Source organism: Agelaius tricolor, unplaced genomic scaffold (assembly GCF_023055355.1).
Source record: "Agelaius tricolor isolate 1412-34295 unplaced genomic scaffold, bAgeTri1.0.p SCAF_10, whole genome shotgun sequence".
Classification (NCBI taxonomy): domain Eukaryota; kingdom Metazoa; phylum Chordata; class Aves; order Passeriformes; family Icteridae; genus Agelaius; species Agelaius tricolor.
Genome location: NW_027269270.1, coordinates 9,141,292 through 9,164,087, shown reverse-complemented (window position 1 = coordinate 9,164,087; position 22,796 = coordinate 9,141,292). Strand labels below are relative to the sequence as shown.

The following is a 22,796-nucleotide window of genomic DNA, read 5'->3' as shown; positions in this document are numbered from 1 at the left end:
GAAAACATACTTGAACAGGCTTAACAGCAGGAAGGGACATTTTATGTTACTATTTCTTGGTGTTTTATAAAAGTATGGTTTTCCTAAGTGCCCTTTCAACTCACTCCAGACTGCCCAGAGACCTGAAAAGTTGCTATTGATAAGGAAAAACCACCAGCAGAAGAAGAAAAGAGATAAGGTACAGCAGGCCAAGAGAAAAGCTTTGCTTTGAGTCCCACCTGAGTTACAGCAGAAAAATTTTTCATTTCTGGCTCTTTATAAATATTGTGAAAGAATTCAAAGAAAAAGGACAAAGAGACTGCTCTGAGAGCAGTGGGAACAATGTTATTTATAGCTTATAGTAATCCAGCTCCAGTAAATAAACTATATCCCACTCTGCACATGACTTACAGACAGCAGTCACTTTCTTGATACTTTCTGGTTTGCTAAATGTTAAACCATGGAGCAAAGATGGCATAAAATATTATCTTAATACTTTCTAGAGAGTCCACAGACGACTAGACATAAATTAACACCTAAACTTTATGCTTCCAACCCTCCATACAGCAACTAATTATATAAAACATAAAATGAGCTATTAGAAAGACTTATTAGACAGGATATTCTCTTTACAGCACTAATTATCTTCAGAAATCAGTCCTGGTCTAATTGATGCATTTTTAAGGAACAAAAATATATTACCTAAAATAGCCAGTAGCTGAAAGGCTCACACTCTGTTTAAAAGCTTCTCTAATCTGTAAAATATAGCAGTGCTTATGGTAAATCAAGGAAGGGAGTCAGGAAGGAACACAGCATTAGCATATTTACTTTATTTTTATATATATACTTACCCACACATATTTACTTAAAACCCAAACTGTAAAAATTGTAAAGAAAGGAAGACAAACTGAGTTAAGCATGTTTAGCTGCACATGGTGTCTAAAGCTACAGAACTAAACTCCTTTTGCATGAACAATCTGATACAAGAAATAGACCTGTCAACAGCAGTGTTCTTGCAGAATCTTTATTACTGGTAATTCCCTAGGCAGAAAGGGCCCTGATCAGTTTTTCTGATCAAGTTCTATAGAGATGGGTCTCTCTGTCAGCTAACCAGATCTGGTTGATAAGTCACTGATTATATTGGGTCATGAGACTGTGTGCATGTGCAACCTTTTGCTTTTTCTTTGATAAACTGCCTTTATCTTAACCCACTGAGACCTGTTGGCTTTTTTCCATCCTATTTTCTTCCTCTATCTCACTGAGAAGGGGAGTGATAAAACAGTTTCTTGGGCACCTGGAGTCCAGCCAAGGTCAAACCACCACACTGACATAAAAGATCTACATGACCTATTTGCACAAAAATGACAGTTTTCAAGATAAATGCTCTTTGTAAAATTCTGCCAGTCATAAAAGTGACAGTATGAGGACCCAAATCTATTTCCTTTGAGTGATTCTCATGTTAGATTTACTCAATTTACAAGTCAAGAAATTTTTGTGAGGCTTTTGGTTGAGTTGTACTGACTTTCCGAGATACAAAGTTACTTTGCATATATTAACATTCCTTCTTTGGTCAGACATTTCTGATAATACTTTTGGTATGTCTGAATGATTCAAATTAATTGTATATCTATTAGAGGAGATTAAGTGTTTTGGATTAGTGTTTTATTGTTATTCCTAAGCAGGGAATACACAGCTGGCTCTCACACAGAGCCAAGGCCTTTTCTGCTTTTTGGATAGCCCCACTAGCAAGGGGGCTGGAGGTGCATGGGAAGCTGGGATAACTGACCAAAGGGATATTCCAGACCATATGGCAGTATGCTCAGTATGTAAAGGAGGGGGAAGCAGGAGGAACAGGGGGACATTTGAAGTGCTGGTGTTTGTCTTCCCAAGTAACCATGACACGTGATGGCACCCTGCTCTCCCAGAGATGGCTGAGCACCTGCCTGCCCATGGGAAAGAGTGAAATAATTACTTGCTTTGCTTTGCTTGTGTGTATGGCTTTTGCTTTATCCATTAAACTGTCTTTAATTCGACTCACAAGTTTTCTAGCTTTCACTCTCATGACTCTTTCCCTGATTCCACTGGTGGGGAAATGAGTGAGCAGTTGTGTGGTGCCTGGTGGCTGGCTGAGATTACACCACAACATACTGCAACCCTTTAGACATAGGCTGTGGACCAAATCTGAGCCTAAGCAGACCTGGGGGCACCTAGACTCCTCTGAAAAGTTTAGAAAGCCAGGGGATCTCACTGATGCTCATGACTCAACAGGAGGGACCATAAGCTGATTTTACTATAATCAATTCTAACAGATTATAGATTTGTTACTTGGATATTGCACTGGCAATAAATCTAATTTTTATCTTCCACATAATCATTGCCCAGCCAAGAACCTTCTCTTGAGTTTCACCTTTTTGTGACATAGCCTTTTTCTACAGTTTTTAACTTTAGGATTATTAGGCTGAGCAGATTTATAGACTACAGTACATTTATCACAGTTTCTGCCAGCACTCAAACACATTCAGTAGGGTTCACAGGTCTTACCCAATCATTCCAGGTTCCTGTTGGGTTCTTCTCAATGATGGGCTGCAGGCGTTTCAGAAGAGTTTGGCAAGCATCCTGGTGAGAATTGGGAGAATATATCACAAAATAAACACAAATACATTTGGTACTATTCAAGTTATGTTCTAGTTACTATTTCATTAGTGTATGCTTTACTGCCATCTTAGTCTGAAAAGGTGTTGCAGGAAGTGTCATATTAACTACAAAGGCATGAAACTTCTAAATGGTTAAGTTACAAGAGCTGGGATCTGTATGAATCAGTAGACTTCAAACATGAACAGAGTGCAAGATTTGTATAGGACTAGTTAGGTTAGATTGTTAGATGAAACAGATTTTGTCAAGTATAAGCCTTTTTGGGAAAGTCCAGATCACATTCTGAAAACTCAAACACCATTCCAGAGAAACTGTCAAGTCATGTTTCTTCTTGGCCATCTCCAGCAGTATTATTGGTAATCCCAAACTCGCTATATATGGGATCACTAGGGCCTAAAGCCTGGCAAGCATACACCTCAAGGGATAGGGTATTTTTTTCAACTAAGTACTATTCTTTACCTTCACAGCCATGCCATTGACATCTGTCCCTGCAGATGCTACTGAGGCAAATGCATTGGGAACAGTTGTTGTACTTGTTTCACAGAAGTGGATACGTGACATGGGGATGTTCAATTCCCGACTAGCAACCTGTTCCAGGAACAACATATTCTTTGTTTCAGAAAAAATCTAAACACTCCAACAATTCCCCAGTATTTGCTGGAAGTCAGTTATAGCAGGAAAGATAAAAATTTTATCAAGTGCTCTTCCAATCTCCAGCTGAAATAATTCTGTCCAATTTGGTAGTACTAAAACCAGAAAAGGACAATGTTCTAGCTACACTCAAACTCTGGATTGAGACTCTGAAGTCCAACACTCATTCCTGATTTTCCTGCTTATACCCTGTAGGACTTACAGCAAATTATGCAAGCCCAGGTCACAAACTTTGACTTCATAAATACCTTTACAGATTTGTCTCAGAATTATCCATTAACCAAATAGGATCATAATGTTATCATCCTGACTATATCAATCTGAATAATCTCTGCCTTTTTCACTTTTTATGGGATCAGCCCCCAAAAATCTTATTTCTAAGAAGCCTCTTCACATGCTATTAGAAGAACAAAAAACAGTCTGTTTTTTTCCTTCCTTCTGCCTCTACAAATTAATGAAGGTACCTTTGCTTTCTAACTCTATCAATGTAAAGTAGTACTGGCTATACTGATAAATAAACTGTCCTGCTGGTACACTAACTAACCAAAAAGAAAACCATCACACTGTTTATCTGCATGATAGATAAAGCACATGGCAGTATTTATTTAGATAATTTGTTACCTGGATCATTTTTGTATGAATACCCTGCCCCATTTCAATTCCACCATGTGTCAGAAGCACAGACCCATCAGTATAAATATGAACCAGTGCAGCAGCCTAAAAAACAAAAACAAAATCAAGATCAGACTAGTGAGGAAATGTATTGTATGCAGCAATGAATTGAATTTTAAAAAGTACAAAATGTTTAAGTGCATTTCAGTTTATCTGATTAGTACTTTTGAATAGAAGGCAAAAATTGAAAGTCTACTTGCTGCTCTTCCTCTATAATGAACTTCGAAAGAAAAGGATAAAAAGCCTTGTTCTGTGGTCTTTTCTGTTATTAGATCCTGAAACAAACCTACACCTGGCAACAGTATCTCAGTGGTTCCAAAAGAAGCTGGAGGAGACCCCTCACTAGTGGCTTTAAGTGCATTTTGCTGCAAGTTCCATTTTCTTTCTCCCTGACATGTGAGAGCCCTAGAGGTTTTTAAATGGCATAGGCTGAATTTCCAAATGAGATATTCTTCCTGGACTCAACTAGAAGTAGCACTGTAGACTACAAAGATCCTGTGATTTTAATGGTGAACAGAGACAGCCAGTTTGATATTAAATAAGTCAGTCAATTAATTAATTTTTAATTGATAGAATGTTGTCTGTTTCAGAAGCACTGGACACCTACATAAAAAAAAAATACAAGGACCAAAAATACTATTGTCCTTTTTTGCTTTCTTAACCTTAGCCTTTGATGGCATCAAAGGACTTAAGTTCTTTAAGAGCAACATCCCATAGTACATCCACAGGCAGAAAGAGGAGGCTCAGAACTATTTCTGGAGTGGACAAATTATTCAATGAACATTTTTCTATCAGACTTCAACAACTTTTTCTAAGTGCATTCAACTCACCTATTCCAACACTGCACCTCAACAGATGGGACTAGCCTTTAAGTAGTCAGTTGTCCAAGCTGCCTGGGTACTGAAAACTAAACAGCTTTGATCTCAGCTTGAAAAGAGCTACAGGCTACTACAGCCTCTTCAGGGAACAATCATCAGGTGGATTATAATTTTCCAAGAAAAGATAACATATTTGTTTTGTATCCTAAGATAAAGTGACTGCAATCTTCTATGGATAAAATGCTTAGCTCATTTAGTCTTCATGAAACTCACCTGAGAAAGGTAAGGTGTGCCTAGTCCAAATGGAAATTTCATTGGTACAATGGCAATCCCTCTTTTCTTCCAGTAATTTTGTTTGTTAAATTCATTGATAGCTGTTCTCCTACTGTAGTATGCAGATTTCTCCATACATTCGTTCCAACACCGTATTAAATTCTGTGGATCAAGTGTTTGTTTGAAGTGTGTCTGCTCGCTCTTCTTATACATATTTATTTCCCTAATCTGAAAAAAATGAAATTACAGCTATCTCACAATCCTGTTAAAGACAAACTGACCATCTGAGAGGACTAAGAGACAACAAGATCACTGTATTTTTTTTTAACAATTACCAGTTTGTAAGACCATGCTATACATTCTACAACCAAACATTGATTTAAAAAAAATCAATTTCAGCACAAATTATGTGCTGATAAAGAAACTGTCCTGCTGGTACACTAACTAACCAAAAAGAAAAGAGCTGTTCAAACAATTAAACTAATCTAAAGGTTTTTAAATTTCCAGTTCCACAGACTTCATTTCAGGAGAGAAGATGCCTTCATTTAGTCACCTTTTCTGGTGATAAACCAGTTTTATCTGCAACATCTGTTATCCAGGTTTCTGTCACCAGTCCTGACTGAGGAAAGCCAAAGCCTCGGAATGCTGTATTTGATGGCAAGTTTGTTTTGCAGACATAAGCCCAGCATCTCAAGTTGGGAATCTTGTATGCATTGTCCATTTTTAATAAGGATACTTCTGCTACCTGAGATAGGGGACAAACAGATGTAGTTTAATGTCAGAACAGTGCTTCTTTCAAATTTACATTTAAATCTTCCTCATCTCTTACATAAAAGGGCTTAACTTGAGACAGTTAGCTTTAAAATTAAGTTTCTGGCAATCATTGGTATTAAGAGTACTCATGCATGCATACAGACTTCATTAATACATTTTTTATGCAATATATTAATTTTTGGGGGTTTTTTTTGGATGCAGAACACAGCTGATGTTACTTGTACTTGAATGTTATCAACAGTTAAGGATGTAGCAGATATGTCATTTTATGATTGATTTTGCTCCTACTTCAATACCAAAAGCCACACAAACTAAAAATAGACAGCTTAGCTTTAAAGCAAGAGTAGCTAGGAAAGGAACTGATGAAAGCATTCTGAACTATTCTAAACTATCACATCCTATGGAAATCCACACTTAAGGTTTAGTTCCACCAGAAACCATAGGTACTGCAGTCTACAGTGTCTTCTGGTCCTTATGTTTTTCATTTAGAGGTTTTACATGACAAACTCAAAACCACATGAGGAGGAAAATGCTATACTAGAGACCTTAAATTAGGCTCTAGGAGTCAGTATTAAAAAAAAAAGGTTTGATGCCTGATGAAGAAGTCACTGTCTTCTCTTCAGTGTTAGGTAGATTTACTCAGAATAACAAATTAAAAGCCTTGGTTACTCCTGCTAGGTCCAGTAGCTTCACTGCATCATTGTAGGACTTCACCTTAAGACAGTTCTGACATGATCTGCATTAATGTACATACTTCTAATAATGGACATTCTTCTAACCTAGGCTATTTTTCAGAACCAGGTTAGGCAGCAATACCACAGGCAGTTTCACTGACAGATTTCAGGATGCAGAAAATCCTCATAGGAGGGGCAATGACAAGCAGGTGAGGGGTGGTACAGCAAACATTTCAGTTACAGCTAAATTAGCCTGAACAAACACAAATACCTAGTGATAATATAAAAGCAAGAAACATTTTATACTTTGCAGACCTATAAGTGAGGAACTGAGGTATACAGCACAATAAATGCTGACCCAGTATAGAAATGTATAGGGATAGCAACAGGATAACTATCACTATGAATTTTCTGAAGGCCAAGAAAGATTTTCCCAGCCCTGAAGATATAAAGCTTTAGGCAGGAACAAATGAAGGTAACTACACATTTTAAAAGGAATACAATGTTAGTTGAGATGTTCATAACAGAAAAGTAAACCTGAGAAAACATTCATGAAGTGAATGTGTAGGGCAATATAAGAAAGAAGTGAGATGCTCCACTAAATTTAATAAGGAAGGGTTAACCTGCTCAGTGTAGATTCTTCCAAAAACCCATAATCCCTATATTAAAAGTCTATATGATTAATAATACACGGGCAAAGGAATTTGGCTTCAAAATTTTCCAGCTAATGACTCCTCCATGTTGTAAGGTTCATCAGTATAAAACCCTTACCAGGACAGATTCATCAGGGGTACATCCTCCATTAACATAATATATGGCATCCACAGCTGTGATCCTACCATCATTCATGAAGCCAACCTAGAAGGATCAACAGTTATTTAGAATTCAGCATTCATTTGTTTCCAAAGTGCTTGTGTGTTTTGAAAATTAATATAACCCACACATTTAGGGTCATACTGCACTATTAATTTCTGGGTAGCATTCACTGAAACTACAGAAGGACAAGAGAGAAAGAAAGCACATTTCTAAGAGATAGGCTTTCCCTCCTGGCATCTGTGATCTGTATAGGTACAGCACAGAATATGCAACATAGGCCCATTAGGAAAGGAAGGATCAGTGGCTCCTCTCTATTGCCTGAGATGGCTGACAAGAGTGTCACCAAGGAGTGTTTACTGCAGATAAAATTAAATCCCACTTTAATGGTAAGAACAGTGTCTGGCAGAAGGAATATGACACTTATGTCTATTAATGAAGAAATATTATCTTTATCTCACATGCCTCTTTTCACCTGTTGCCACTAACAGTTCCTGAATTCTCTACATGAGCTACAGCTCATTTTCAACTTTAGGGCTTTAGGGAAGCATCTTATAAAACCTCTCTTACTTTACCTATATAGAATGTCATGCAACTTGCTTAGTATTAGCAGCTAAATTTGCAGCAGCCTTAGGCTGCAAGCTGTGAACTTTCCCCTATGTATGTTGAACTGTTACCCAGTCAAGTAAAAGAAGGCCTCAGAGTCAGTTCAAGCTGAAAGATAAGGAAGCTACAATCTCTAGCAAAGGCTACACACTTAGATATAAAAAAAGAAATGGCCCAGCTACAGACAGTGAAAGAAACCCTTGAAGAATGTAGAGACTCCAGACCTGTAATATTCCTACTGGTTTGTGCTGTCATGTGAGGGATGGGGAGCTTAGACTGTAAGGGTATAATTGCCCAGGTATAAAACCATTGTTCAGAGTCCCTCTTTGAAGGCATCCAGCTTGAGCTGGACAGCTATTAACAAAAGGTACTTTTAAAGAGAAATCATTCGGCTTATTGATTCAACAGAAACTTGAATTTAAACCCCATTATGGTGGCTGGCACACATAATTTATATAACAAGTAGAGAGGAAAAAGAAGGCAGAAATTACCCTAATGAATAATTATAACTGATGACAGTGCAAGGGCAGGGAAGAGATTAATTTCCTCCACAGGGTGAGTTTTGTGCATGACACGGTTTCTGTGAAAAATTAGCTGCTTCTTTGTGTGAATCTAACCATATGGAGAGTTTAAAATATAGTTCTGCAGAAGAAGTCTACTATAGGTTAGCTTCCTGTTCCTAGAAAGAAGACAGAAAGAGCTATAAAAGGATTAAGAATATGAAGGAACTAGAAAAAATAATAATGCAAAACCCTGAAGAGAAGAGATAGAAGCAGACAAAGGGACTGTACAGCAACTATCTCTTGGGCTCCTGGCTTGTAGTTTTGTTTTAAAATTGAATGGGTTATACCAATTTTCATTAACAGAACACATTACCCAGTAACACTGAAATATTTGCAGAATACAGATGGGAATTTTTCACTGAATTCTTGTGGCACTCACTTTATATTTAGCCATAAAAGGATGTCGGCCACCTGTGATTACCATATCATCCTCTCGGCTCAGAATAAGACGGACTGCTCTGCTGGTTCTAAATCCAAAAAAGAAAAGTCAAATTGCAATTAAAATTAAGGATATTATTAATAAGATGGCTATGGCTACTCATCATGTATCCAGGTTGGGCCATGCATAGAAACATGCATTTAGATTAAACTTAACTTTAAGAAGCCTGAACATATGCCTAACACGATGTCCAGATTTCATATTTCTCACATTTACAATCATGTCAGAATTTTCATCTCTTGAAAGCCAGCAAGATAACTCAGTGCAAACTACTCCTGAAGAATCTATTTCAGTGTTAAGTGTTCGTCACCTCTTAGCTATTTAGAATCATACTGAAATAGAGTGTCTTGGAATGAAACCAAAATATCAATAACAATAAAAATAGGAAAATTAGTCTAGAAATGCATATATCATTTAAAATAATTACTTTAGAAAAATGTACATAAGGTATAAAATAAGGTCCTAAGAATAAAAAAGATATTTTAAAGCATAAAAGAAATATTATTTTTAGCATGACCTGTTAATAAAAAACACAGATAATGTGGCCAAAAATAATCAAGAGCAAATTTTATACCAGTGACAGTGAAGTAACATAAACCTATTGAGCCAACTCCTCAGATGAAAAGATCATTTTGGCTGACAGGATGTAGCCCAATGTGAATTCTGCAGCAAGTCAGTTATGCTTATAAAGGAGTTTTGTATGCTCTGACAGCTAACCCTGCCAAATTTGGAAGATGGGGGGATGGAGCTTTACATGTTAATGTTCTTAAACTAATTCAAGCAGTATTAGAAAAAGCATAATACCTCAGAGATTTAAGCTAATTTTGACTGAAAGATGTTGAGAACTGAGCTAAAACTACTTTTTCTTAAAAGCACTTCCACTCGTGACTCTTCCTTCTGCATTCTGCTGTGTCAACGAAGTTCACAATTGGAGGGTTAGTGTCATATTTTATTGTGCATATTTTATTGTGCATATTTTATTGTGCATATTTTATTGTGCATATTTTATTGTGCATATTGTGCACTTCCTGCATATGCAGGAAGTCTCAGTAGTTAGGCACCGGTCCTTTTGAGTATTTCTAGCTCATATTAATATCATCTTCTTGCAGCCCATTAATTTAGTTGAGGCTAGAGCTGCTTAACATAAGTAATCCAAGAAAACAAAGAAATGCACCAAACAGTCTTGCAAAGTGTGAAGTCAGGATTGTATGACATTTTGACTAGCAGCTTTGGAAAAGAGAAAGCATTTTAGCCAAAATGGAAAACGTGTTTGCTTAACTTTTTTCATATCTCAAAACACACATACTGCCACTTACTTGTTTGCTGCCACTGCAGCAACTGATGCCAGTAAACCAGTTCTCAGGATTTTCCCACCAAAAGCTCCACCAACTCGTTTAACATGGCACATGACTCTGTTGGCTGGAACACCTAAACTCGCAGCTACCATCTCCTGTAAAACAAGTTTTAATATTTTATGCCAACCCAAACTAAGTTCAAAAGCTAGATTCTGAAATAGAAACCTTTTCTAGAAAAGGGTTCCACAGATATTTCTATTCTTCTATCAGACGAATATAACTTTTCCTTTACCCTAGGTTAAAAAGCAAAGAAAGAATAACAACAAACTCTCAACAGTGCTCACATTTCAAATCTTTACCATGCAGACTGTGAAAAGACCATTGGCCAATGTGAAGAATAATAACCTTGAATTACATTATCTAAATAGTAGGAAGCTTCAGGTATAATAAAAATGGATTAGTAAACACTTTATATTATTTTTATTACTAAGGCAATACCTCATTCTTATTTAAAATAAAACTATTTGTTTCTTAATTATCTAAGGTCTTGCTAGTGTCAGGAATGTTTTTGGTTGAAATAATTTTCTCAAACACAAAGTTTTTCATACTACTTGGCTATTGGCAATATAATAATAATGGAAATTATAAAAGGAGCAGAACCGGGCTTTGAACACAAAATGCCAGTGTTGAGTCTGAAATACCAGCAGTTTCATGCACTATGGCCATTGCTCTGCAGACCACAAGCTATGGCAGCTTTGTTTTGTCATTTACCATCATGACAGTGTCTAGAGGGCTAGAACACCTCTACTATGAAGACTGAGAGACTTGGAGTTGTTCAGCCAGGAGAAGACAGCTCCAGGGAGACTTTACTGTGGCCTTTCAAATTATAAAGGGGATTTCCCAAGAAACAGAGGAGGACTTTTTAGCAACGCTTTTATTGACAAGACAAAGGGCTATGTTTTTTAACTAAAAGAGGGCTGGTTTAGACTGGACAAGAGAAAGAACTCTTTTACAATGAGGGTGGTAAGGCATGGGAACAGGTTGCTCAGAGAATTTGTGGACACCCCATCACTGGGAGTGTTCAAGGGCATGTTGGATAAGACTTTGAGAAATTTAATGCAGAGAAAGACAGCCCTGTCCATGGCAGGAGTGTTGAATGAAATAGTCTTTAAAGGTTCCTTGAAACCCAAACCAATCTGTGATTAGGAGACTGTTGCATGGAGCAGCAGTCTTACCTACAGCTGTTAGACTTGATCAGATCCTCAGTAGGTTCTGACTCTGTAGAGAACTAATTGCTACTCACTCCAGTGGAAAACTGAGATGGAGGAGCCTCAGCACTCCACATGGAGTTTTTCCATGCCTACAATAGTGGAGTATGAAGTACTTTGTTCAAAGGGAAAGGAGAGACTTATCCTGACAGTGGAGTGCTCAGTGTTTATCAGAATACAGCAGCACTACAAAGCAGCTGTTATTGGACATCCAGATGGCAACTTCATGTTTCTATGGCTTCTGTTCCTACAGATTTGTAAACAAAACTTTAGAAGCTCTATTGTCACAAGTCCACACACTTTCTCTGAGAATGCTCTGCATTACCTGAATAATTGCTGGATGCTGTGTTGACACATACAAATCCATTTCTTTATCCTCTCCTTTTGGAACAACAAGCATACTCTGAGTCTCCATGTAAAAGTGTTTCTGTCCCCCAATGCAAATCTCCCCTGATCCAATGAGAAAAACACAAGTATTACTGAGGGAAAAGGACAGAAGAAATCAACCAGAGAAGAATTAACAGCCCACCATCATGTAAATTATGGTAATCAGTTTCAAATCCTCTGATACTACTTGTGTGAAAGAGCAACATCTTAAATAAAAACACAAATTAAAATCCTTGAAATATTAAATTGGTCTTGTTCCAGTAGCATCACCAGAACCGGATTAAAGCATAACACTATTGCCCACAAGTGGTGACAACACTCAATAAAGCCTAGATAAGTTAAACAAAGCATGCACATACTGGACCAGGTCAAGAACAGGGCCACCAAGATCATCAGGGGGCTGAACCACAGGATGTATGAAAAGAGGTTGAGAGAACTGGATTTATTCATTCATAAGAAGAAAAGGTTTAAGAAGAGATCTTATTGCAGAAGAAAAGGTTTAAGAAGAGATCTGTCTACAACTACCTAATGGAAGGGTGTAGACAAGAGCAAGCCAGACTGTTCTCAGAGATGCCCAATGGAAAGAGAAGAGGCAATGAACACAAGAAATTCCGACTAAAGATAAGAAAAATCAAAATCAGCATGAAAGCAGTGAAACACTGGAACAGGTTTCTATGCAACATGCTATAGATGTTGCATAAACTCCATATTTGGAGATATTAAACACATGACTGGACATAGCCTGTAACAACCTGCTCTAACCAGACCTACCTTAAGTAGGAGGTTGGACTAAGACTCCCTCCCAGCCTAATTATTCTGTAACTTTTTCCAAGAACAGGTGATGCAAAAAACTTGAATGTAGCAGCAGAACAACAATACACTAGGTTTAGCTATTTTCTCAGGCCTAATGACTACATAGAAAAAATATAGTAGAAAAGAATATATATATATAGAAATAAATAAATATATAGAAAAAAGAATAAATATATAGAAAAAAGGTAGAACTGGGACTTGAAGAGCAGACAGCCAAACCCAAATACTGACAGCCAAAAATTTCTCATCAAATGTATTCTACAGTTTACCTTCAATTATATTATCAACAGTTTCAAATGCCTCATCAACATTTCCTTGTTCTAATTTTCTCTTTGGCTCAAAGAATGAGTTGTGTTTTATAGCTTCCTGTAATGGAGAAAAAGAGAAATGGGGGGCTTTAAGTATTTTTCAGATTCCCAGCAGCACTTTAGTCTCAGGACCAACACCACTGTCTTCAGAGACTGGAACCACCAGCTACCTAAATCAATGAACAGCTGTATTCCATCATTTTACTGTCATTATTGAGTTTGTTTATTTAATACCAGCAATTCTTTCCTGATGTATCTTGTGTAACTGATGATAGCAGTTTCTGAAGGAAATGCATTCAGTTTATTTAACCTGCTCTTCCCAGTCATACATCCAGAAAGTGACCAAGACACCATAGAGTAAGAATGCAACTGCATCATCCAAAGTGTGATGCCAGTAAGAGGGGAAGAAATCACAAGGACTAAGTAAAGGTGGAATCTATTTATAAATTAGCATTTGCTTTATTTCTAGTAAGATTTCATTGGATTTTCAATTCTAATGAAATGTTAACAAAATTTGTCAGCCTTTATCTATTTTTCTATCAGAAAGATTGTTCCATTAGACTACACACACATTAAAACAAGCTGTAAAGTGACTGCCAGAACTAATTCTGATTCCCTGTGTGTTCTTTGTTCCTTACTTCTATTCTCTTTAATCTAGGGTAAGTCCATATGTGACTCTCACATTACACTTCTAAAATATTCATCCCTAACACTTTTCTTTCATTTTCCCCCAACAACTCCTACATCTCCAGCCTAGCTTTCAAGCTAGGCAACAGATGAAAATGCTAGAGATAATCAGAGGCTGACTGTTAGCCACTATACACATGTTGACTTACCAACTGGTAGCTACCAGAAAATTAGAAACCAGCATGCCCATTGCCTTTTCCTCACTGGGAACACTAGGACAGTTCTTTTTTTTTTTTTTTTTTTTTTGCATTCTAATGTTTATTACTGTAAAACTTGTGAAACCTTCATACTTTCAAAACTGTTGCCTGTCTATCACAAGTGGTCAAAACTAGACAAAAGGTTAAAAATTTATTTATAGGGAGATACTCACACTGCTTAATTGGATGTTCAAATTCATCTTGTTTCCTTAAAAATCATATTTTAAAAGCAACTAAAGAGTGTGAACTGCTTCCATTCATTAAATAGGTAAAACAATAAAAAAGCAGAAGAAATTATTGGTACCTCAATTGTTAAAATTACTGGTTCCAGCATTTCATACTCTATCTTCACTTTTGCAGCTGCTTGTTTGGCATGAACGTCTGAATCTGCGACCACAGCACAGACAATCTGACCCACGCAAATCACCTGCAGAATATACATCAGTACTGGAACAGTGGATTCAAACAATTCCCACATGTGTTATTGACATTCTTATTTTACATTACCATCACTTATGTTTCCTGTTCAGAAGTTTTCTTTGAGTTAAGAACTTCTGTATTTTCACATCATGCATGAAGCTAAGAAATTATAAAAATACCACTATAACTACAGAATCAAGGGAAATACACTGTTCAGAAATGGATAATAGGACAATAAAAGGCTGGAAAAAAACCCAGTTAAAATTAAGAAAATCAGTTACAAAAAGATTGTATTTATACCTCATTTCTTGCAAATATAATCTCCGGATCATCATTAAAATGAAACTCATTTGCAGCTGGCACATCATGAGCTGTTATGACATCAAACACACCTGGTCCTTTTAGGGCCTCTGAGGTATCTATAGATCTGATTGGGATATGGGAAGAGAAAAGTGCAATTCATTAATTATAAAAACTGATGACAGAGAAAGGAAACACAATACAGAGGTATACTTCTTGTACTACCAAGATTTGCTCATAGGCTCACATACATCTTTTCTTTCTGTTTCTGGCATGTGGAGAAGTGCAGATAAAAGACAATTTAAGATTCTACTAATCTGCTTCATTTATAAAAGATAATTTAGATACAACAGGGAAATCATTGGCCCATTAGATTGCCTGAACTGCATTGGTTTAATAAAAATCACTGCACAATTACAATGTTACAACTGCAACTTTCTAAGACCTGACAGCCTACACACATACTGCAAGATACAAATACTCATCTTCAGATGGAGGATTCATGAAGAGAGATATAAAAGTTACAAAACCAGTATAAATGGAGAAGGAATGGAAATGTCTAGGTGTAAAAGGATCAGAAGGAACAGCAGAAGGTCTATAAGAACAACATGTTTTGATAGCATCTACTTCAGCAGGTCATCAGATCCCAGCACATGTACAGGCATCTTCTCTGGACACCCAGATCAGGAGACAAAGGAGACTGAATAGATCCTATTGACTTGCAGAGACAGGGGGGATGCCACCTCTGTGATGGGACCAAAAAGAGGGCTGCCAAACCCAGCACTGACCTGAGAATAAGCCAGGAAATATGACAAGGACTCAGTAGCTAGAAGCCCCAGTCCTATCTGTCATAACAGATCACTTGATTATGTCTTGGGGCCTGAATGTTGAACAAACTGCTAGGATAGGTGTGTCTTGGCAGCATAAAAGCATACATTGAAACAGTTTTCTAACAAAATAAATCCTCTTCTCCACCCTTTTCTCCTATAAACCTCATATGAGCTTTGCCACCTTGTTGCTGCAATGTTGCCACACTATTTCCTACATTTTGAACAATTTTCTTCTTTCACCATAGAGTTAAGGTTTAAAAGCAGTATTGGTAAAACTGAATCTTGAAGTCCATTTGCACTGCACAGCTGAGCACTTTGTGGAGGTAGCTAGGCTAGCTCTGGGCTGGTTTATGGACCAGAAGCAGGTCACCCTTACTGGTACAGTAAAATGGGGTGAGACACTTAAATCCTAACAAACCCTTTTACTAGTGCAACAATACTGCTTCCAGCATGGATTTGCGTGCAGGTATCAGGCATGCTGTTCTGTACACACATAACTCATCAGTTTCTAAAAATCTCAGGCAGCAATTCATGACAACACTTTCTTCAAGTCCACTTTGAACACTTACACAATCTTAGCATGGGCTCTGGAACTAGTGACAGGAGCCAGGAAAAGCTCCCCATCCACAGAAGGCAGGTCATCAATGTAGACTGCTTCACCAGTGGCATGCTTTATCCCGGACTGGTGCATAACGGGCCGTCCTACCGGGTCCTGGGGAGACTGGCTCGGATCTACATCCTGAACAGTCAGAAACACACACCCAGCACCCCCAGGTAAAAAAAGAACAGTCCTGTTACTCTTACAGCAATCAGAAAATAAGATGAATGAACAACTACCCATACAATCATCTTCTGGTTCAATTTTGAAAGAGATGTGGCTGCAGGAGGTGATTGCTACTCCTGGGGATTTCATTCTCCTCTTTTCTTCTCTATGGAACCTTCAGAGAGTCCCACACAGGTTTGTTTATTTGGATTTTTTCCTTAATTATTTACATCAAAGTGACAAACCCAGCACTTTTTCAAAAGACATTTTCCTCCCTTACTGAATAGTGTAATGAAGCTTTGATAATTTTCTGAATTATTCTCACAAGATTCTGCTCTGAATGTTACCAGTGTCAGGTGGTTTACTATGAGCTATATGCAATAGTTTCTAAGATTTGTCTTCCTCACTGAAAGAGTGCAACTGATCACATAAATCAGTGAGAAAATACTGCCTAAATATTTTCTTCCCAATTATTTCCTTGCAACTATGTATGAATTTAGTGTCTTATTAATCTTACTTTGCTATTTTTTTAATTAATACAGCATTTCCAGTTAAATCTGCCAAGTGAACTAATGTTGCAAACTTCCAGAACACCTTTCCAATTTTTGTGTCAGTATTCATGCTAACTTTTTCCTTTTCTACATTTAGAATTTGTTAATTGCTTATGACTTAAAATGTTTTTACTTCTAAAGCTTCTAGCACACAAGTGTTCAGGCTACACACTTCTGCTTCCTGCACTTTCTGGCACACTGTCTGCTATTGGCACAAAGTCAAGAACAAACACTCTTCACTTGACTGCCTGAAGTTCCTCAAATGGATGTCTCAGCCAAACTGCTTCAACATTTCCATCACAGAATGACAACATATTTGGATTTCAGGATAAGCATTCTTTTTATTCATCTTAATAATGTCCAAATGAAGGAGCACAGACAAAAAATATGGCCTTACAAAATCTAAATAGAAATTTAAAGTGGAAAAACTCAGATTTTCTGGGTTTCTAAATTTCTATTGCTCAGTGCCAATTGGTCTGAGTAATAAATTGTTTCAATTTCTGATGTTCAGTCACTTTATTACAGATGGGGAATAAACTGGGGAAAAGTCACAGAAATAGTCCCCTTGATCCTGGCTCCTCTAACTGCTTCTTGCCCTTGTATTTTTTAAAATAATAATAATAACAACTCTGAAGGAAACTTAATATAACAATTTGAACAAATTTGAAGAATTTCAAGTAAGTGTTTTTCTAGGGAATATCCAAACAATTAAAAGAAAAACAACTATTTACCTATATTTCATTTGAATTTTTCTTTAGGTTTTCAAAAGTTGGTATTTTGAACTTGTGTACTGAGGGTGTCAAAATATTAAAAATCCTTGCAGGTGTTTCTACCATGAACTATTTATATGGGGAGCTCAGAAAATACCAAATGTGTTCTTTGCTGCTCTCTACTGTTGATTTAGGACAACCTGCTTGTGTTAATTTGAGCACACAATCATCACACACCATCTTGATTCCTAAATCTACAGTAAGATGTAAGAGCCCCTGAGGATCTTGAGACAACAATACTATAGCTATGCTACAGTGTATATATACTATACCTGGGCTTTCCAACCTTTTTTTTTGGTTTTTAAAATTTCTTTCTAACTGGTTTGCACACTGCAATAAACCAATTTTAAGCAGTCTGACAATGGAGTTTGCTTAGCATATTTTTGTTCAAAGAACTGTCTAGAAGAAGTGAGTATACCCCAGAATCTGTTTTTACAAACAAGGATTCTCCAAACGAGATACAGTTAAAAATCAACCACTAAAAGCATTTTGCTTCCAGTCCTTTGGAAAATCTGAACCTGACCTTCACACCATAGCTCATGTTTGAACTGTGACTTTTTAGCTAGTCTTATAAAGCAGAAAACAATGTCAGAACGAAATCACTTGCCTGATATATTTGGATACTCTGGGGCATTCTGGTTTTGAAATCTTGTAGGACACTCCCATATTCTACAGGTATGCCTGGATAATGACAAGAATCCTGAAAAGGAAGTGAATTATTACTAAAACTCACATTTTGAACATTATGATTAGAAAAGCCAACAATCAAAATCAAGCACAAAATCTTTATACAGGAAATGTTTTCCAGGCTCAAACTAGAAAGGCCCTAAAGCAACAATCTGAAAACAATGTAGAGGTTTTAGGTGTCACTAAATAATACTTAAAAATATATTAGATTCAACAAATATACTTTTTAAAGTAAGTAACATAGAGTAGGGACAGACAGAAGAGCTTTGTTTTGAGGTCTGATCAAAAGTGGCTCAGAATCACTCCTGGTACTCAACAATTACCTATAATGTTGATTTAGAGGAAAGAGGTCAAGGTAACAGAAGAAAAGTATTAAAGGGATATTTTTCTCTGTAAGAACATATTTAAGACAAAAATAAAAAAAGTAAATTACCATAGAACATCTTGGCAAGTGAAACTTTAGTGTCCTCATCTCCCAGCCAACAGCTCATACAAGAAGGAGGGTTGGTTTAGTATCTACAGTTTTTTCCCCAAGTCTTTATTTCTATTTCATCTATTTGTGTTTTGAACTACAGAGTAAGATCTTTTGCATATTGCCTTTGGGTCTGGGAGCTTGCTACTGGTGTGCTGTTGTATTAATATTGCTCAAATGTCTTTTAAAGCCTTATGTCCAAGGTAAAGCTATCTGAGCATCTAAAAGTTAAATGGGCATCTCTCCATCGGCCTCTTTGGGAGTTAAACACTTAAGTTACTGAGTAGCTCCAAACACCAAAGACAATGATTTAGCATGCTGTACAAATTGCAAGCACTAACATATAGCAAGAACACCCCTTTTATTTGCTTGCACAAGAGCAGACACGGGGAACACCTGGTTTGCTCAGCCTGGAGGAGAGTCAAGGGAGACCTCACTGAGGTTTTCAACATCCTCACAAGGGAAAGTGGAGGGGCAGGTATCGGCCTCTTCACTCTGCTGACCACTGAGAGGACTGGAGGAAATGGCATGAAGTCGGGAGGGGAGAGCTTTAGGTTGCACATCAGGAAGAGATTTTTCACCCAGAGAGTGTTTGAGCACTGGAACAGGCTCCCCAGAGTAGTGGTCACAGCTCCTAGTCTGAGTTCAAAAAGCATTTGGACAACGCTATCAGGCACATGGTGGGACTCCTGTGGTGTCCTGTGCAGGGCCAGGAGTGGGACTCCATGGTCCTGATGGGTCTCCTGTAACTCAGTATATTCCATGATTTTATGAACTAATTTACCATTGTCTTCAATGACTGCGATACTTCCAGGAAAAATCTGTAGAAGAAACTGACCATCAAAGTTTTCTTATAGTCTACATTTTCATCACCAGCTGAGCCTGGGAGAGCAATTTCTTTAAGGACTAGTCTGCATGCTTCATCCAACATTTGTTCATTCCAGTGTCTGTCAGGAAGAATAATAGATACAAATCACACCAGAACTAATAAGGAATAAATACCAATTGCAGTAATTTATGTGTACCTTTGACCACAGACATAATCCTGCTCACAATTAAGCCAAAATATTGATTCGAATAATGTCTGCAATTTTTAAAATGGTGTAGATCAATGTTGCTCAAAGAGCTGAACTCCCATAAGCAAACTGAATTAAGTGCTATGCCAGCATTTTTAAATAAATAAATACATAAATAAACCTTATTACAGCTTTAAAGCTGCTTTAGCAGTCTTACTGATTATCACCATATTGCAGATACTATCCCATATTTGAAAAAAGTAGATATAGTTGCAAAATGTAGATACTTTCGAGGGATCTAATTAGCTGTTACATTTTCTGAAAGCACTGTCTTCTTCAAGTAAGTCATCACAGTTAATTCTGTATAGTTACACGGCCACAGATATCAAAATATTAAGTCTGTTAGACTAAATTTAATCATGTTAAGCATCAAAAAATAGTGAACACTTCAACTAAAGAAACAGTTGCATATTGAATAGCAAAAAAAGGTTATGGGGGCTTCATTTAATGTTATTTTTATGCTGCTCAAATTTGCAATTTTTTTCCTCCAAAACTTTGAAAAGTGCTGCAAAGTGGGAGGGAAAGTCAGGGACTTATTCCAGAGCTTATTGGGACCTTGAAGATATGTTGAAAAGGTGAAGACTTGACTTGTGCTCCTAACTTTATTTGGCACATCTAATGTTCTCAAACTTGGTATCTTTTAGAGACAAACTGAAGGACTCAAGAACATTGATGAGAGGATTATCAAATGTATGGGGTACAGAGTAATTTACTCATCCTTGGGTTTAGGTGCACAACTGACTGATGTATACCTCACCCACTTATCTCACAGGCCATCTCTCTTTTATCTCTCTGCATAATTCACACTGGAGTTGCGCTTCATGTGCAAACTCCAAAATGTAATAATCCTGAAAAGTCATCATTAAGGCTTGATCATTCACTTGAACATAGAAGGCATCAGGTCAGGTAAATAAAATCTTTCTGTACTTTCATGTCCCAAGGAACATGAACCTGAGCCTTCAAAGTCCCTTTACTCAGAGACACACAACACAAAGAAATTTTACCTTCCAATAAGTGTCCAACAGGTTTGTTTTGCACAGACCGTTGTTGAGACAGCACCTCCATAGAAAATACTTAGATCCTTTATAATGTCTGTACCTTCTTCAAAAAGGACCCTCATCCCGGCATTGGTTATCGGAAGAGCGTTTTCCCGTCTTGGTGCTTGTCGAAATGCAGAGACATACTCCCCCTGAGCAAGACCACACAGAAATGCAGACACGTAAGTACCTGAAAGTAGAACTTGTTATTGCACTATGTGAAGTAAGAGAACAGAAAACGAAGAGCACAAATTCAGCTTCCTGAGTATTCAAGACCATGCACTTTCTTCTCTTGACCTTTCAGTAGATTTACCATCTATGATTTTCTAGCAGCTCATCACCAATCCCCCATCACCTACACAGTTCAGATGACCTAGATTTTTCATGGTAGATAACAGGAAGACAGGCATTTTGTGGAGCTGTATTTATAACAAGACCATAAGTTTAGAGGCTTCAAGGTATTGCCAAACTGCAGTATTCATATAAGATAACCCATAATTCTCTTCTAAGATCCCATATCCACTCGCAAATCCAGTATCAGTTAAAGACTATTATTCAGTTCAGCAACATTTATGGAACAACCACAGGCACATATCCAATCCTATCCCATTTTAGAGAAAAATCCTCACGAGATGACAATGCTTTGCCTATTTGATGCCAGTCATATCACAGGTGAGCAGCCTGCTTTGGTGAGCACAATGGCAACTTGTCCAAGACCCCTTTCCACAGGGGATCTAGACAACTGCTATTTCCTCATCATTTTAGGGCAAACTTTTTTCTGAATATTACTCTTTATGTAGCATTGCCAACAACCTGCTGAGTTGTGTTTTTTGGCTGAAACTGGGAGATAGTATGGCACTGAAATGAATAAATGTAAGGAATTCAGAAAGCGAGCAGTAACGGTGCTACTTTAAACAGATGAATTATGCTCCTTTTTGCTCTTTATTTCATAGTCTTTAACTCTGCAGAGTTAAAGCAGATCTAAACAAACTAATAACTTACCTTCCTAGAATAAGGAATATGGATAGAGACTAAGATCTCTTCTGGTGTAATGGTATTGTTACCAACTCCATCTGCAAAAATATCACTCATAGGAATCTGTCGCCTTTGTCCTAAAAAAAAAAAAACCAAAAAACTCAAATCCAGAAAACTCCCTACAATTGTGCAATTAACACAATATCAATAGTATTTTAATTGGCAAGAAATACCTGCTGCCTTCCTGAATAAATAACCACTACAGAGCTTACACAAAAACTATCAGTGATATGTTCTATAAATTCAAATGTTTGCTCCATCTTCCATAACATCACAATACCAGATTCCTAAAAAAAGTACCCAGAGGTCAATCCCCATTCTGTAATCCTACCTTCCAATACTGCCATGATGATCCCACCCTCAACCCTGTCAATTTATTCCAGATCTCTGCAGCTGCTGTCATAACTATCTTTCATTCTAAAACAAACAAAATGAGGAAGTAAACTGAATGGTAAAGAACAGCTGCAAAAGTAAAAAATTATTAGGAGGGTGGGGCTTTTGTTGTTTAGGTTTTTGGTTCATTTCTTCTTTTCTTTGTTTGCTTTTCCCCTGAGATTCTGAACATTTCCAGGAGTCCAAAAAGAAATAAATGCTATTGCTCTTTCCTTTCTCTTTTTGTTATTTTATTCTGAAAGTGACCATATTTGTTACTCTGTGATGGATATTATGAAAGTTAAAATTCACAGAAGGGAAGATGACAAAATTCTGCAAGGAACCTAAATTTTTAAGAGTCCTTTGAACACTTAAGTGCTACAGAGACAGGCTATCTCCTCCTACCTCTTGAAGCCAGATTGAGCATGCAGTTGCTGGCTGCCAGAACAGGATTCAAGTCTGATGTTGATTTCCTACTTATGATGTTTCCACCAAATGACTTGAAAAAATAAAGTAGTTGATGTTACCTTTCTCTGTAATCATCACATTATGTTAAGTGACAATATGGCATGCAAACTATATGTACGTTTATACGTATTGAAAGCTACAAAAAG

At 37.2% G+C, this 22,796-nt stretch overlaps 1 protein-coding gene across 1 annotated transcript in view; it reads right to left on the bottom strand.

The window, feature by feature from the left end:
- AOX1 (aldehyde oxidase 1) overlaps positions 1-22,796 on the bottom strand; it is a 37,389-nt gene that overhangs the window by 3,584 nt on the left and 11,009 nt on the right. Inside the window, exons 12-30 of the mRNA XM_071434605.1 lie at positions 22,588-22,681; positions 21,778-21,887; positions 20,743-20,927; positions 19,447-19,609; positions 18,099-18,203; positions 15,989-16,158; positions 14,590-14,716; positions 14,174-14,296; positions 12,947-13,043; positions 11,803-11,927; positions 10,231-10,364; positions 8,855-8,942; positions 7,265-7,351; positions 5,599-5,790; positions 5,046-5,273; positions 3,904-3,999; positions 3,091-3,219; positions 2,521-2,595; positions 682-734 (exon numbers count right to left, since the gene is read on the bottom strand). Coding sequence (XP_071290706.1) covers positions 682-734; positions 2,521-2,595; positions 3,091-3,219; positions 3,904-3,999; positions 5,046-5,273; positions 5,599-5,790; positions 7,265-7,351; positions 8,855-8,942; positions 10,231-10,364; positions 11,803-11,927; positions 12,947-13,043; positions 14,174-14,296; positions 14,590-14,716; positions 15,989-16,158; positions 18,099-18,203; positions 19,447-19,609; positions 20,743-20,927; positions 21,778-21,887; positions 22,588-22,681 — 2,381 coding nt within the window. The remainder of the gene's footprint in view (positions 1-681; positions 735-2,520; positions 2,596-3,090; positions 3,220-3,903; positions 4,000-5,045; positions 5,274-5,598; positions 5,791-7,264; positions 7,352-8,854; positions 8,943-10,230; positions 10,365-11,802; positions 11,928-12,946; positions 13,044-14,173; positions 14,297-14,589; positions 14,717-15,988; positions 16,159-18,098; positions 18,204-19,446; positions 19,610-20,742; positions 20,928-21,777; positions 21,888-22,587; positions 22,682-22,796) is intronic.